This window comes from Ostrea edulis, chromosome 10 (assembly GCF_947568905.1).
Source record: "Ostrea edulis chromosome 10, xbOstEdul1.1, whole genome shotgun sequence".
Lineage (NCBI taxonomy): Eukaryota > Metazoa > Mollusca > Bivalvia > Ostreida > Ostreidae > Ostrea > Ostrea edulis.
Window position 1 is genome coordinate 39,454,849 of NC_079173.1, and position 18,506 is coordinate 39,473,354.

General features: G+C 36.7%; 1 protein-coding gene across 1 annotated transcript in view; it reads right to left on the bottom strand.

Annotated features, from left to right (window-relative positions):
* Positions 1 to 6,319, bottom strand: part of LOC125666054 (integrin alpha-4-like) — a 50,925-nt gene extending 44,606 nt beyond the window's left edge. The window contains exon 1 of the mRNA XM_048899169.2: positions 5,679 to 6,319. Within this exon, the coding sequence (XP_048755126.2) occupies positions 5,679 to 5,881 (203 nt within the window). The 5' untranslated portion in view covers positions 5,882 to 6,319. The remainder of the gene's footprint in view (positions 1 to 5,678) is intronic.
* Between the last annotated feature and the right edge of the window lie 12,187 nt (positions 6,320 to 18,506).

Consider the following 18,506-nt stretch of genomic DNA (forward strand, 5'->3'; position numbering starts at 1 on the left):
CGACAAATCACACAACAATATATCCTGTTTCGGTGCATATTTTATTCCTTTTAATTCTAAATGGTTATGCTTTAAATTAGGTAAGTTAGGATAACAGTGAAATATAGTTGTACATGTATATTTCAACATACCGTACATAATACATGTACGTATAGGTTGCTTCATAAATATATCATGTTTAAAACTGAGATGTGGCAAACGCTAGAAATTGTTTGTGTTTAGAATTAGTTTGTACAATGACAAGTCGGCTTTAAACGAGACGTTTACTAATATATTTAACCCATGTAAACAAAAAGACGACGCGAGCTTTGTTTAATACAAAGAATTGTGAGCTCTGTATCTCTCTTATCACTCATCAACTACTATTATAGTAACATTCAAATTATTGCCGAATATTATAGAAATATATATATATATATAATTTATATATATATATATATATATATAGAGAGAGAGAGAGAGAGAGAGATTCTGCAATGCTTTACGCCGACGTACTTTTCGTGAAGCGCTAACGACTACCGTACCGCATGAGGCATGCCGACGTGAAGCGCTAACGGCTACCGTACCTCATGAGGCATGCCGACGTGAAGCGCTAACGACTACCGTACCTCATGAGGCATGCCGACGTGAAGCGCTAATGGCTACCGTACCTCATGAGGCATGCCGACGTGAAGCGCTAACGACTACCGTACCTCATGAGGCATGCCGACGTGAAGCGCTAACGGCTACCGTACCTCATGAGGCATGCCGACGTGAAGCGCTAACGGCTACCGTACCTCATGAGGCATGCCGACGTGAAGCACTAACGACTACCGTACCTCACGAGGCATGCCGACGTGAAGCGCTAACGGCTACCGTACCTCATGAGGCATGCCGACGTGAAGCGCTAACGGCTACCGTACCTCATGAGGCATGCCGACGTGAAGCGCTAACGACTACCGTACCTCACGAGGCATGCCGACGTGAAGCGCTAACGACTACCGTACCTCATGAGGCATGCCGACGTGAAGCATAGCAGTTCATACCCTCATGTATACGTATCTTCAAAAAGCCAAAACATTATCTGCTTCTGTGCTATGTGACGTCATGCGGGCGGTCAGCAGATACAGAATGCAATCCAACAGTCGCCGGAGCAGTTAAAATGATGAACTTTTTTCGCACGGCGTTATATGAACTACTGTAGGAACTGTTAAATAAGGGTATAACAATCTCTACCCCTTGACTGATAAACTGAATACACAATGGCACTAGTAGTCGTAATAAACATTGGCGCCCCAGTCTACACACATGTCGAAATGTTTGCATCCGGGGCCAGGGGTTTGAGTCTAAAAAGGGAGAATTAAAAATAGTTCACATTGTAAAAATACATTATTATTCTTCTAATCTAATTCCTTTCATTTTGAGCATCAGCAAACAAACTGGGTGCCTTGCTACCCGGATTATCGACCGTATATGAATTTCAGAATCACTGGGCCAGCGAATGAAAGTCTTCCTATGACAGAATTTTATTGTGAAAATCATATACATCTTTTATACTGATGTAACCGAAATAAAAGGAACAAAATGCAACGGTTCAGACCGGGATTCGAACCCGGGTCATTTGAATCTCCAGTCAGGCGTTTTACCAACTGAATTATCTGGCCACCGATGGTCGAATCCGTCGGACCGGTACATTGAAAATGATTACAATTTTGAAATGACGACACGTTTGGCATAGTAATAGCAGATTCTCCTCTCCTTCTCTTTTATAATCAAAAGAGAACATATTTTGCGAGTTTTATGGCGTGAGACTCCATTTGACATTCAATTGTTGCTACAATAATTCCCGACAATGACAAGAAATGTCGTCACGTGATTATCAATGTGCAAGGTAAAATTGGACCCCCTCAAACGGATGCTTCAGGTAGACCAAGATCGTAAAACACAAAATCTTGATTGTCACTAACGTCGATCATAAATGAATGAAAGGTGAAGATAGCGAACAGTGACCAACCTCCTAACACTAGACTTTGTAACGATTGCATAGTGAAAATATACCAATCGTACGCGTGACGTCGGATCAAGAAAAAAATGGTTCTATTTTAAGATAACCCCATACTCGCAGCTTTTTCTGATAAAAGTTTTAAAAGTGTATTTAATTCCATTTATTAGAGTTCAAACTAACAAATTATCAAATAAAATATATAGGTCATCACACTTTTTAAGATGTGAGACATAAACAGAATCATAATTTACCGTCAGAAAATTGCAATTTTCCTTAAATAACGTTATCAAAATTTAATAAAAACTGGTTATGACGATATAATAGCATTCATAACAATTTCATAAAACTGCTTCTTCACAAAAATATACAAAATGTAAAAAAAAATAAAGGAAATCTATCGCATTATAGACTTGATAGAGAAATTAATAAAAACAGAGTTATTGCTCTTGGATTCAATATTTTGAAACTTATCATTGGTTATTTATCTATAACTTAGACCTTTGAAATATTTTATTCTTAACAATATTTTTTACAATTACTATCGAAAAAGACTCCAACAAAAGGCACGTTTCTATCATGCATAAATTTAGATAAATCATTGATTTTGCAAAATCTGATGACATCGCAGGAGGATGGAATTACTTTAAATGTGATAGATTAACTTAATCACATATTTCATGCATCTACACTCTGTATGTCGACATAGTTGAACAGGTTCGGGGGTGGGGGGTGGGGGGTCCAAGAAGGGGCAATCCAACTTGTCATAATAGGAAGCCGGAATATATTGAGGCGGCATGTTTTCACTACGAAAATTTTTCTGGACTCTTGTGTTATGGGGACAATCTGTTACAAACTTTATTCCAAATATCAATAAGTACAGAGAAAAAAGATATACACTATGCACAGAAAATCAAATATTTTTTTTAATTAGAGGTAGGACTGCAGCTTTTAAGAGTTACAGTTCGACTGCTGTCACCCGAAACCGGCCCAGTGACGCACTGATTCTACCCGAAACCGGCCAAATGACGCACTACCACTACCCGAAACCGGCCAAATGACGCACTACCACTACCCGAAACCAACCGAGTAAAGCACTGCTGCTACCCGAAACCGACCGAATGACGCACTACTGCTACCCGAAACCGACCGAATGACGCACTACTGCTACCCGAAACCAACCGAGTAAAGCACTGCTGCTACCCGAAACCAGCCGAATGACGCACTACTGCTACCCGAAACCAGCCGAGTGACGCACTACTGCTACCCGAAACCAGCCGAGTGACGCACTGCTGTTACCCGTAACCGTTGACACAACGCATATTTCTCTGTTCGGTTCATAATCTTTATTGTCGCACATGCAACTGTATACAGTAGTTCCTCACCATTCAGCCCCCCCCCCCGAAAAAACCCCAACTGTATAAAGTAGTTCCTCCACCATTCACCCCCCCCCCCCAAAAAAAAAAAACCCCAACATATACAGTAGGTCCTCCACCATTCACCCCCACCCCCACCCCCAACTGTATACATTAGTTCCTCCACCATTCACCTCCCCCCTCCTCCAAAAAAACTGTATACAGTAGTTCCTCCACCATTCACCCCCCCCCCCCCTCAAAAAACCCCAACAACTGTATGAAATGAAATTAAACATAATATATATAATTCTTAAATCAAGTTTATTATCATCAAAGCTCGCGTTCAATGTCAAGTATATCTTTCTCTTTATATACCAAAGGTCTCTATTGTTTACGAACGACGCTCGAATGGTGAAAGAGCGTGTTGACGCGGGCATTGTTTGGTTACACTTTATAGGTTGATAACCTTAAAAACTACAATAAGTAACTTGCCCGCTTAGTCCTCGTTTTAATGTCTTTATTAACCGTGAAAAAGTAAATTTACACGTGCAATAACACTGTTCTGGAGACGTTGACAGGGGAGGTGAAAATATGAGAAATGTAAGAGGCGATTTAATGGGGCGGTCCTTCGGAGACGGCAAAAAAAACGCAACAAAAAACCACTCACCGAAGTCCCGTGTCACAGCAGGTGTGGCACGATAAAGACCCCACTCTGTTAAAGGCACCGAGCAAAGGATTGATTTTTCAATCCTTTACCGGCAAATGTGATGTCTACTTATGAGTGAAAAATTCAACATGAACGTGTGGTGTAGAATCTCCCGGAACTTCTGCTGCCATTTTAAACCAACTTGCGATCAAAGTTATCGAGACATTATAGGATTTTAGGACTACCTACTCCTTCTAAATATCTATATAATTTAGATTCTTAACTGTAGTGCCTCTCAATCTTACTGTACACTTCAGTTAAAGTAGATAATTAAAACTACATCCTGATACATTTAGAGATATTCTGTGACAAAATCTTTTCCTCGCAGATTCTTAACCTTGGAACGCTTAGAAATGTCCGTATACCGTGTACACACGTAAAATTTATTGCTGCAATTGCAGCTTTTTTTTAAAAAGGAAATGCTGCAGCATGCCTGAGTGTTGAACTGACTATTGAATTTCTCGTTGAATTACTCTTTTTCTGATCATATCTTTAGGGAAGAGAGATTTTATCAGTTTTGTGTGTTGACAAAAGATAAAGAGGTTTAGTTTCCTGTCAATTCTTTCTCTCTCTTTTTCTCCCCCCCCTCTCTCTCTCTCTCTCTCTCTCTCTCTCTCTCTCTCTCATATGTATGCACATATATCTTCATAAAAGTTTTGCCAATTCTTGGTACTGAAATCGCATTGCACGCCGTTATCTACACTAAACAGATAAATTGCTATCAGATATAAATAAAATCTAGATTTTTTCCAGCGATTTCGGTGTTAACCTATATTATCATTGCATGGCGGAATTCAAACTACAGAGAAATAAATTGCCGTGAGATTTGCTTATAATTTGCAAGAAATTGGCCATTAAAACCTGCCCCTGTCGGAAATAGTTTGTATAAAGTGTGTGCACTCCAGAATTCTATGCGCGTGTATATATCTTTTGAGCTTGAACCCCTTTATCTATTCTTAACCTCCATTACCAAAAACAAAAAAACTTTTGATAATATACAAGTTTCGCAACAGCTGCAACACTTAGTGCCAAAACATCATACACACGACCCCCCCCCCCCCCCCACACACACACACGACTCCCCCCCCCCCCTCCCCACAAGACCCCCCCCCCCCCACACACACACATATTTGAATACATGTACGTGTCTGTATTTATGGTGTTTAATGGAGAGAGAAAAGAAAGAAAAAACAATATAAGTTCTGATTTTGCTCTCCTTGAAATCTCACTGCAGGTGAAGTTAATTTTCCCCCCAAAACCCTGATATTTAATTTTGCGGGAATAAAAAACATTGACATCGTAGCTTCGCTCTGACAGTAGTTGTACATGTACAGCTGTGCGCTTAAGAAGTGAAAACTCCCCAGCTCTCTCTCTCTCTCTCTCTCTCTCTCTCTCAATAAATCATGATATAGCTCCATGTGCACGTACATATATAATCGCAACCCGAAACATATTCAGATCGATAGGCATGCTGTTGAAATTTGGGGAGGGGCAGAAAACTTTCTCATAAGCAAAAATAATACATGTAATGATGAAATAATTACAAGTAAATGAAAAGTTTGAAGAAGAAAACGATCTACGAACCTGTATCAATTTGAGATGTTTGATATATATTTCAAAACCCAGGTGTTCTTACCATTTTTTAGAATCCACAACAATTTCAGTTGTTGCTCCAAAATAGGATCCAGGTTTTCCACGAAAAATCAAAGGTTGATCCGTGTCGACATTGTAACCCACGGCGTGCGGCCACATGGCCCACAGGACGGGAAACCAAGCACATAAACATCGCCGTGAAATTTGTCCAAGCGTAAACCTTAAAAGCGTTACAATCCAATTCATTTTAGAATTTCCTACTTTTGATTGTGGTTACGCGCTGCACGATAACGAACAAGATCATTTGCCGGTGAGACTCTGGGAGCTAGTCCATCACAATTTAGAGATACTTAAGATTTGTGCTCATCATGTACAAGGCGAAGCATGAGGTCATCTGCGCTGTACGTACTACATGTATACACACACTTTCAGCCGGAAAATTGTTTTTGAGCGAGATTACCACACCGACACAATTTAAGCAGCCTATGCGAAAACTTACTATTGTGTGAATTGGTACATGTTCCGACCTACATACCGTGACTTTAGGTCTCTTGTTTATTTTGGGGCGCGAACTTGAAAACACGGATATAATGTTTTGTGTTATAACAAGATACCTCGAGTAATATTTGTATTAAAAGGTCCAGAAAATGTTCAACGACGGGTGTAGACAACAATATTATGGCGGGAAATGAGATATTTTGTTTTGAAATTTTCGGCTAATGTTAACCCTCATGACCTCCCTTAGTTCCGCCGCTAAGTGCATACATGTACAACGTACAAATGCTTAGTGTGTAGCTATTGGAAAACAACGGAAAACCACAGCAAACTTCAGAAATATTCAAATGGCAAACAGTTTCTCCCTTGTGTTCTCCTAACGTTCAGCTGTTTTTCTTTCGATTACAAAAACAAAAATAATCATTGATTGATGATGAAATTGATGGAAAAATAGATTTCTTGTCTCTATCTTTAAAGATGTTATATTAATTTAGATATAAGTCTTATCTGTGTTGCAAGAAAATCATTCTAATGACATGGATACCCCCCCCCCCCGATTTATAGAAATTAAAAAGACTATTATAAAATGTTTTTATATTGCTAGAAACCCATTTTTACCACAAACTTTTCAAATGACACCACCTTTACTCTGATTTGTGTTATTTTCAAATCTTTAATTTTAAAAACAATTCAACGGACAAACCTCTTTGTATTTATGCATGTCATGTATTCACAATCTATTTATATTGTTGTTTGTTGAAACAATAGAAAACTCGCACTTAAACACGCCAAAATCCTACTTCATTTGGTACGTTCAAAATTTTGGGTATCCTGTGACGTAAGTACAGCAAACTTTTAAAATGCTGTGTGTACATCTATGTAGGGCTTTCTATTATTTATCAATTAATGCTGGACACGGTGTGTGTGGTAAGGTATATTCGGTTAATTCTTATGTATTGTACACCATTTCTATGTGTGGTGTGACTACCGACTCTGGTGTAAATTAGACAGAGTACATTGGAAAATTTCTGTTGGTTTCCAGTATTCTTGCATTGTGCCTGTATTTCTGTTCTTTCGATTCTTCCAGTATGACTTTTACTTTCAGGAGGTACTCTACATCGTCATAATAGCTGACTTCCTTTAAAAAACATGGATGAAAAAAATCGATATCAACATTTGACTTTTCCTTTTAAATACATAGTCGAGTAGCTCAGTAGGTTAGAATACTGACTGCTGAACTGTAGGTCGCAGGTGCGAACCCAGCAGGGGTTTTTAATATTTTTCAGATTACCTTCTACTAAAACTGTATTTTTTGAAAAGATAAAAAAAAAGAATACCGACTGCTGAACCTCCTTAAAAGATCTGATTGATTTAGGGGAATCATTAGGTTATAAGGATGATACTTCTAGAGAGTTTGTTACAAGATATCCAGAGAGAGGAGAAACCAGCGGAGAGACAGCGATTAAAGAATGAGACAGAGCACCAACGAATGTAGGAAAAGTACGATTGATAAACGAAGATGCAGGAAATGGTTCACCAATATCAGATGGAGGTTCTCCGTACTAAGTACTTCGTTACTAGTTTGAAAATACGGATGCATATTTTAATTGCTGTTATAAAATTTAGAAATTCATTTCAAAATTAAGGATTATCTCCCTCATGCATAGCTCTTATCCTTGAACGAATTTGGCTCCACTTTTTTGGCACGCTGTTTTTGGCTATATTTAGCTCTAAAACTTCATAGTTATTTCGGATTTCAAACATTTCGGTTGAGCATCACTGAAGAGACATTATTTGTCGAAATGCGCATCTGGTGCATCAAAATTGGTACCGTATAAGTTTTACATTACAGCAGAAGTTCATGAAGAGGTGAGTGTTAATCCTCTTTTCAAAAGTCCCAAAATTCCACCTTTTGATGAAGGAAAAGGCGAAATGGACAGTTACTTACGTACATTTGGAAGATATACTGATTCACAGAAATGGCTGGAAACGTTGGGCTACTGATCGTACATTTCAAAGGTAGTTCATTAGATGAATTGATGCCTTCAGAAGATGCTATAGATCATGACAAATTGAAAATTGCTCTTCTGAAGCACTTTAACCTGACAAAGGATGGTTTTAAGAGAAAATTCAAATCATCCCAGCCAGAGACAGGCGATACTTTTGTTAAGTTTTCCTTAAGATTGAGTAGGTATTTACAGAGGTGATTGAAAATGACAACCATGACAGAGACATTTGAAGCACTGTTCGACTTTTTTTTGCGTGATCACTTTCTGTAAGTATGGAACTGAAATTTAGCCTTGTTCCCGAAGGAAAGGGTTCTTCCAAACATCCACGAGGTGACCGTTCATACATATCAATACCGGGAGGTCAGATTAACAAATGCAAATAATAAATGGTACAGGTATTCCACTAACATCAAAATCCTCAAGTGAATTTCAGAGACATGAAATAGTAGAAAAAGAAAAAGCATTGGGTCACATCGCATCAGAGTGTCGGGGCAAACAAAAGGTTAAAGTTGTTACTCAACATCAATGTTACGAAAATCATGTCCTGAAGAAAAAACAAGGTGAAGTTTCGTTCGTTTCTACATAATCTTCGAACACAACTGTCGCCTCACTTACAGGCAAGTCATCAACCACATTGTCCTCATCGTGTCACTATCACCACAACATACAATTTCTGACAGTTTTACGAGACACTGGTTACAGTGGTATTGTGGTACGAAGGAGTAAAGTGGACGAGTCAAAATTGATCAAGAACAACTTCCAAACATGAAATGTAGCTGATGGTTCTGTAATCAAATACCGTAGCAATAATTTTTATTTACATACCTTATATTACAGGAACTTTTGAAACATGGTCCATGACTAATCCAGTCTACGATCTGATCAAAAGTAATGCTGACAATGAGAGATCACCAATTGAACCGGTGCTCATGCTATAGAAACCCGTCAACAAATCAAGGCAAAGATGAAACCGTACACACAACTGAAGCTACCAGGGATCACCAGGAAAGCTGCATCCACCCCGTCACTGCTGAAGGTAACAGATATATTCTTACACTGGTGGAAAATGCAACTAGATACACAGAAGCTATTCCTTTAAGTACCATTGAGACAGAAAGAGTAACAGAGGCGCTTTTAGATATCTTCTCCAGACTAGATATTCATCCTCCTTGTATGACATGGGAACACAGTTCGCGTCATCGCTCATGAAAGAGGTCAGTCGTATGCTTATATCAGTCAAGCAGATAACAACTGCCCCATACTATCCGATGACGATTGTGATGGTTGAATTCAATGGAACTCTCAAGCAAATGCTGAAAAGATGTGTAGCGATCATTCTACACACTGGGGCAAATCTGTCAATGTTGCGGTGTTGAAACTGAAAACTTTCTTTACTTTATTTAGTCAAAAAACTCAGTTTTAGCTGAAAGCAATCTGAGAAATATTTAAATCCCCTGCTGGAATCGAACACCCGGTCTACAGTTCAGCAATCGACTAACCCACTGAGCTACTCAGCTAGACGAGAAGTGTTTTTAATGAATAGACAAATATTTCTGATATTTATATTTTTATCCATGTTTTAAAAGGAGGTCAGCCATTATGACGACGTAGAGTACCACCTTAATTTGTTGAAAAAGTGCATTGACAGGAAAGATGACGCAGATAATACAAGACAACGTTATGAAGATGCACGGGTTGACAATGCAGTGGTAGATTGTTCCAGTGAGGACCAGGAAGAGGAAGATGAAATCCCTATCTCAGGAAGGCAAAATTAGCATCAGAGGACAGGATGAAGACAGTATCACTGTTAAATCAATTCCCTGATGTATTGACGGATGTTCCAGGTTCCAACCATCTGATTGAACTTGAGATTAAAGTAACAACAAATCAACCCATTAAGATATGGTAGCCTGTGCTTTTCCGTTCTTCATGACAAAGATCTCTGCTGATGAGGTAGAGAAAATGTTGGAATTAAATGTTATTGAACCGTGAGCTAGTCCATATTGCTCCCCGGTAGTTATTGTGATGGAAGAAAAACTCAACGCATTTCGGTTTTATGTGGACTTTAGAGTTCTTAACTCTCATCCTCAGTTTGATGCAGAGCCTATGACCCTTGCAGAGGAAACTTTCTTGAAATTGTTTCTGATCCAATTAATAGATATTAAACTTGTATCACTCTTGTCATTCCGGCTGCTAAGCAGCGTATGGGGGATTTCTTGTCTAGGTTAAGATATCTAAAGGTTACTGGCAAATTCTTTTGACTGAAGACTCCAAACCTAAAACTACATTTCAAACTTTTTTTTTTTTTTTTTAAATTTCGAGTCATACATTTTGGTCTGTTTTTTCGAGATTGGTGCGCAGATTGCTTCATGGTATGCAAAAATACCGGAAATTTCACTGATGATATAATTATATTTTACAATGGATATACATGTACAGCACCATTTGGATGTTTCCTAGAGAACTGCCATTCAGATTGAGGGAAGCCAATTTGAATGCAAAGCCCAGTAAGTGTTCTATAGCATACACCAGTGATGGATATCTTTAAACATCATAGGCGAGAAAGTTCTTTAACTGCATCGACAAGACGCTGCTAGAACTAGATAAAGGGTTTGTCTACATCTAATTCAAATTCTATTTCAAAATCAGTTGTTGTTGGGATTTATAAGAAACACTTTGAAGTGTGACTGAAATGATTGCATGTAAGGTATACTCATCTACATTAAATATTCAATATTGAATTTAAAGTATGATTTTTGATAGAGATAGTGTACATATTCTAGGTGCTTCACACCTTCCCAGCATAGTCCATTCTACCTTAAAGAGAAGGGAAACAGGACTTGTAGTTGAAGCCGTTGCTAATGAAACATATTACCAACAACACAACTTTATGACAAATGGGATGATTTCAGCTTCTCCATCGGCAACTTCCCATATCTATGTAGCAATATTCCATTATCACCTACATGTGGTGTTTATATCTCTCAACTGATTCGAAAATATCAAACATCTGCAATTTTGTGTAACCAAACTTTACGCTCATATGACTGATTTTGGAGTGAATGTGATTTAAGATAGATGTATGTGCCTTTGTGGTCACTAAGAGTATTTTTTTTTTTTTTTTTTTTTTTTTACAGCTATTGTCCCTGAGTTCAATACATCGTCGTGTACAGCTTCACTAACAAGAATTGGGTCTATGAGAATTTCCGTGTTTTCCGTGATTCTTGTAGCTTCTTGGATTGTGTTTTCAAAGGAATATTTTAGAAGGATTTCATTAACTATGAGTGTGTTTGAGATATTTAAGAAATTTACATTTACGTCACCTAGAATTATGATTTTATACGATAAATGATACACAAGAGCTTGCTCTACGTGTGATCAGTTTTTAAATCGAGACAGGCTACTGACAAACAAGTTGATGTTACAGGGGTTTCAACAGTATCGTTTAAAGTCAGAATTGTGCAAATTCCATCGTCGTTTTAATGATTAAGTTTGCCAATATACCCTATCATTGAGTCAAATGCTATCCGACGTATTTCATACCGATTTTTAGGCCATTTCTGGCACACTGGTTCTGACTACAGATTACTCCGTTTACCTGATCAATATAGAAGGCTCACGGCGGTTCAGTTATGACCGGTCGACAGGTTATGCCGATTCCTCCGAGGCACCTGATCCCACCTCTCTGGTAAATCCAGGGGTCCGTGTTTACCCATCTTTTTATTTTGTATTGCTTATAGGAGATATGAGATTGATCACTGTTCGTTATCTTCACCTTTCACAGTAGTGATTCAGTCTGCAGCTGAAAAAAGCAGAAATAGATAGCGTGTTGACATTTACTATTATCTTGAATTCTTCTTCTGAATCATGTCCGTCAAAGGCATATAAAAATACAACTTACAAGACTTCAGATTTTCATCTCCAGGTTTGCATGACGGATTGTCTAGATATAAATTTCAATATATTTCATGTGATAGGTCCATATAGGGTAGTATTAAGATTCCATACCCATAGTTTACTCGTAATATTTGTGCAACTGTCGTTTTGGAATACATGTACTTCTTAGATCAATCTAAACACAGTGAAGCTGTTTGTTAAGAGTGATGTAAAAGATACATAGAGTTCATAGTTATTTCGGATTTCAAACATTTCGGTTGAGCATCACTGAAGAGACATTATTTGTCGAAATGCGCATCTGGTGCATCAAAATTGGTACCGTATAAGTTTTACATAGAGAGAATTAATTCTGCTGAAGCCCAACATCAGAGCAGAAGATTTGACAAAAAGAACTTAATGCCTGACAATCCTCTCAGCGGATTGCCTTTGGAACGACGCTACCTGTTCCACATGGTCCGTGACCCAATCAAGGATACCACTTGTCCAAATGTTGAAGAGCGATGATGGTGAAATTCTGTTGTTGATGATTTACGATATTCGTTTTTCTTGTCCATAATTGATCACTATTTCAGAAATCAACTTAGCATTGTTTATATAGTCATTAAAATGATCATCATTGGTATATTCTTTGATTACATTTGATAAAATTCAATTGCATTGAATATTTAAGTCTTTGTTTTCTTTACAATGATGTTCCAACGATATTGACGTTATATGACATTATCAAATGATTTATGACATTATCTCAGGATCAATGCATGTATTTCATATCAGTCTTACTATGGGTTAGGTGTAACGTTCAAGGTAAACTTTGGTATCAAAATAATCAGGAAGATGTATGCTTTCAGAAAAAAAAATAAAAACCCAGTTTTGAAAATATTGTCCCAAAGGTCCCTTTTCGCTTGACGCAAACTTTTACAACCATTTTGTATATTACACTGTACATGTATATAATTCAGAGAAAATTATTCACATAGAAATATCAGAGTGCCAAAAATAAATCAATTGTTGCCAAATTTATCCGTCATTTCATAACTAAAACATTATACAAGTTTAGATATCTCCATGCACGAGTTTTTATTTTGCATGTAAATTGAATGTTATTTTTTATTTTCTCTTTCCTTTCAAGATAATAAATCAAATGTAAGTAACTTTATCCTATCAATAACTAATATATGCTTCAAGATGTTTGACAGAAATACCATTTAAGTGTAGACGTTAATTACGCCAGTTTCGAGATACGAACTCTTCTGTGTAGGAGGTGCATTTAGTGGAACTTTGAATGACGAAGTGGGACAGAGTGGACCTACAGTCAGCGAGGAAGATGATGAAATGTATTAAAAGCGGCTTCTCTTTTAACATGTAAATGTGGGGAATACAATATACTATCGAAAGAAATGTTTTACTAAAGTGGAAACATAAAAACAATGTCATATTTGCAAGTAATGTCTTAAATATGGTACTTACGACCAACGAAATAACGTGATATGATAAGAATTCTATGTATTTGATTACTCCCTAAATACTTATAACTTACTTCGTTTGTGTATCAGTCGAATTCGAGTGATCTAACAGTGTCTGACAAACTTATTGAGTACATTCATTTACACAGTGATGAATATTAGTCCCACTCCTGCGTGTAAACAAATTGTTTCGCGCCTCACTATATACGAGAGTTCTCCAAAGGGAAATGACTCGGGTGTATCTCGAAACAGGCGTATTATCTGTGTGTTATGCAGTGTGTAGTACATGTATATATCTGTGTGTGGTATTTATTTGTGTCTGTGTTTTGTAGTGTGTAGTACATGTATATATCTGTGTGTGGTATTTATTTGTGTCTGTGTATTGCAGTGCGTAGTACATGTATATATATATATATATGTGTGTGGTATTTATTTGTGTCTGTGTATTGCAGTGTGTAGTACATGTATATATATATATATATGTGTGGTATTTATTTGTGTCTGTGTGTATTGCAGTGTGTAGTACATGTATGTATATGTGTGTGATATTTATTTACAAGTGTCTGTATTGTAGTGTGTAGTACATGTATATATCTGTGTGTGGTATTTATTTACAAGTGTCTGTATTGTAGTGTGTAGTACATGTATATATATATATGTGTGTGGTATTTATTTGTGTCTGTGTGTATTGTAGTGTGTAGTACATGTATATATCTGTGTGTGGTATTTATTTGTGTCTGTATTGTAGTGTGTAGTACATGTATATATATCTGTGTGTGGTATTTATTTGTGTCTGTGTGTATTGCAGTGTGTAGTACATGTATATATCTGTGTGTGGTATTTATTTGTGTCTGTATTGTAGTGTGTAGTACATGTATATATATGTGTGTGGTATTTATTTGTGTCTGTGTGTATTGTAGTGTGTAGTACATGTATATATCTGTGTGTGGTATTTATTTGTGTCTGTATTGTAGTGTGTAGTACATGTATATATATGTGTGTGGTATTTATTTGTGTCTGTGTGTATTGCAGTGTGTAGTACATGTATATATCTGTGTGTGGTATTTATTTGTGTCTGTGTGTATTGCAGTGTGTAGTACATGTATATATCAGTGTGTGGTATTTATTTGTGTCTGTGTATTGTAGTGTGTAGTACATGTATATATATCTGTGTGTTATTTATTTGTGTCTGTGTGTAGTGTGTAGTACATGTATATATATCTGTGTGTGGTATTTATTTGTGTCTGTGTGTAGTGTGTAGTACATGTATATATATCTGTGTGTGGTATTTATTTGTGTCTGTGTGTATTGTAATGTGTAATACATGTATATATCTGTGTGTTATTTATTTGTGTCTGTGTGTAGTGTGTAGTACATGTATATATCTGTGTGTGGTATTTATTTGTGTCTGTGTGTAGTGTGTAGTACATGTATATATATCTGTGTGTGGTATTTATTTGTGTCTGTGTGTATTGCAGTGTGTAGTACATGTATATATATATATGTGTGTGGTATTTATTTGTGTCTGTGTATTGTAGTGTGTAGTACATGTATATATATCTGTGTGGTATTTATTTGTGTCTGTGTGTATTGCAGTGTGTAGTACATGTATATATATCTGTGTGTGGTATTTATTTGTGTCTGTGTGTATTGCAGTGTGTAGTACATGTATATATATCTGTGTGTGGTATTTATTTGTGTCTGTGTATTGCAGTGTGTAGTACATGTATATATCTGTGTGTGGTATTTATTTGTGTCTGTGTGTATTGCAGTGTGTAGTACATGTATATTTCTGTGTGTGGTATTTATTTGTGTCTGGGTGTATTCCAGTGTGTAGTACATGTATATATATGTGTGTGGTATTTATTTGTGTCTGTGTGTATTGTAGTGTATAGTACATGTATATATATGTGTGTAGTATTTATTTGTGTTTGTGTGTATTGCAGTGTGTAGTACATGTATATATATCTGTGTGTGGTATTTATTTGTGTCTGTGTATTGTAGTGTGTAGTACATGTATATATATCTGTGTGTAGTATTTATTTGTGTCTGTGTGTATTGTAGTGTGTAGTACATGTATATATATTATAGATTATTTTATAAATATACAAATAATCACACTTAATTGACGGAGGACCCCTAAAAAAGAAAAATTAGGGAATGACAAGTACAACTTGTCTAAGCTCTTTCACAGGAAGTAGATAGTGGTACAAATTGACAAATTCCTCTACTTCCTCTTAAAATTTTCCCGCCAAGAGAGAGACATTGTCTTCCAAAGTGAATCTGAAAACCCACCCACCCAGCCCTCTTTTTCATACTAATGATAATGATAATCATTTCATGTACATCAACAATGCAACAGTAATCTGCGTCTAGTTTTCTCTTTTTTCAGATTCATCGGAGGACCATACAATTGCTGACATCAAAGATGAAATTTCCTGGAGCAGCAAGACCACCTGAGGCATCAAATCTCAACTTTTGTGCATTGAAGTCAATGAACCATAACTTCTCCCAATAATTATAGTCCAAAAACTCTATAATAGAGCCAGCACTGCAGTGTCAAACAGATTGATTTTAATCAAACAGATTGACTTTAATCAAACTATTAAGATCAAACATCAAACATTCATAGCTTAATCCGTCGCATTGTCCTTTCCTGTCATCGGGTCTGGGGGGACTTAAAGGGGGGTTTCGGGACATTTCTGGCCTGTGTTTCTCCCATCTGTCAACTAAGACAGGGGGCATGTGTTGTTTAGTGGGGAAAGTGTCACCCCTCATGTAGTGTATGGTTGGGGTTCTACAAGTTTAAGCCATACTTGGTGCCCCCTTCACCTCTTTTAAAAGGAGGGAAGGCTCACAGTCTGGAGTACTCGGTGTCAGTGAGTACTATTTAACCAGGGAGCAATCTCTCGGAAACAGTACATGTATATATATGTGTGTGGTATTTATTTGTGTCTGTGTATTGTAGTGTGTAGTACATGTATATATATCTGTGTGTAGTATTTATTTGTGTCTGTGTGTATTGCAGTGTGTAGTACATGTATATTTCTGTGTGTGGTATTTATTTGTGTCTGTGTATTGCAGTGTATAGTACATGTATATATATCTATGTGTGGTATTTATTTGTGTCTGTGTGTATTGCAGTGTGTAGTACATGTATATATATCTGTGTGTGGTATTTATTTGTGTCTGTGTGTATTGCAGTGTGTAGTACATGTATATATGTGTGTGTGGTATTTATTTGTGTCTGTGTGTATTGCAGTGTGTAGTACATGTATATATCTGTGTGTAGTATTTATTTGTGTCTGTGTGTATTGTAGTGTGTGGTATTTATTTGTGTCTGTGTGTATTGCAGTGTGTGGTATTTATTTGTGTCTGTGTGTATTGCAGTGTGTGGTATTTATTTGTGTCTGTGTGTATTGCAGTGTGTGGTATTTATTTGTGTCTGTGTGTATTGCAGTGTGTAGTACATGTATATATCAGTGTGTAGTATTTATTTGTGTGCGTTAACACTCAGCCATTCAAGACCGCCGCGGTGGTCTTTACTATATCGAAACTTTTTTTTTAATTTGACCTTTGCAATGAATATACATCTTTTCTATTCATAGATGTAGATACAAATTCAAACACCTATTTTCAATTGCAATGTTATAAAAAGGTATGATAATTTTGTTTTGCATTTCATCTCAGGCAGGGTAAACAAGAATCAAAGATCATGCAATTGAAAATTTATGAAATTCAATTTTCTTTAAAAAAAAAAAAAAAAAAAAAAAAAAAAAAAAAAAAAAGAATAAAGAGAATGTTTGTGAAAAATGAAAGACAAATACTTGTGATCTGTGATCGGATTTTTCTATCAATACGCAAAGAATTACCAGATTTACAGTGCGCACGAAGATATCAAAGAACGGTAACTCTATTGAACAAATACATTGTAGTGTAAGTAATTCACACGAGTTACCTTCCGTTGTTCATCCTATAATGCACTAAGTAACGTGAAGTGGTAGATATCAAACACAATTTTGATGTAGACAAATTAGCAAATAAATTCGTATGTGAAATCTTTTTTAAAATGCATTGATTCAGAAGCGTCCTATAGCTTATATATACACATGTCACTTGAATGATAATACATACCAAAACTAATCGTATGCAGTGGCAATATTTCTTCCACTCCTGGAGAAATGAATGACAACATCTTTTGATTCTTGAATTACTTCATTGGGAGAACTTAATTTTTTCCAACCCCCCAACCCCCAAAACATGAGTCATTTTATTAATTTCACCTTATTGAAATGATAGAAAATAGTACAAATGACTTAATAAGATACACATCTCAAGTCCTATATAATCTGTAAAATCCAGGACTCCATGCCGCATAAGCTCGTAACCGCAATTCCTGGATCCGCCCATGGTATGGGTTCTATAACTATTTGGAAATCGGACCTTGTGATATATGTTACATTTAAAACGTCTATTTAAAAAATATATCAGTTATTCTTCGCGCATTGATTGATTTAATTAACGGGGATTTTTCACCCATATAGAGCATGGATAGAGACGTCGCCACATTATCGGTGAAGGGCTGCAAACTTCACGCAATGAAAATGTCAACTCATCATTATAAAATATTTACTTGAAATCGTCAATGTTTTGCCAATAGTATCACTTGTTCAATATTCATGACATACCTGTAGATCCTCACATACATCTATTTGTTCTACAAGCAATCTGATTAAAATTAAATCCTTTGATCCGCTCACGTAGATCGCTACACAAGTGCAATCGTAACTACTCAGCTACATTTCCGTAATCACAAATGTTACGGAGAAGGACAAGCACGTGATCCGATTGACTCAAGTGCTCAGCCTCTACGTGAGCGGATCACAGATCAATCAGATTGCTCTACACAGAGAGTTATTTAAAAAAGTAAAATATATAATGCTTTCTTTTGTTTGGAGGACATTTTATTGTTTGTATTTATATTGTTATGTATTTTTAAAAGATACA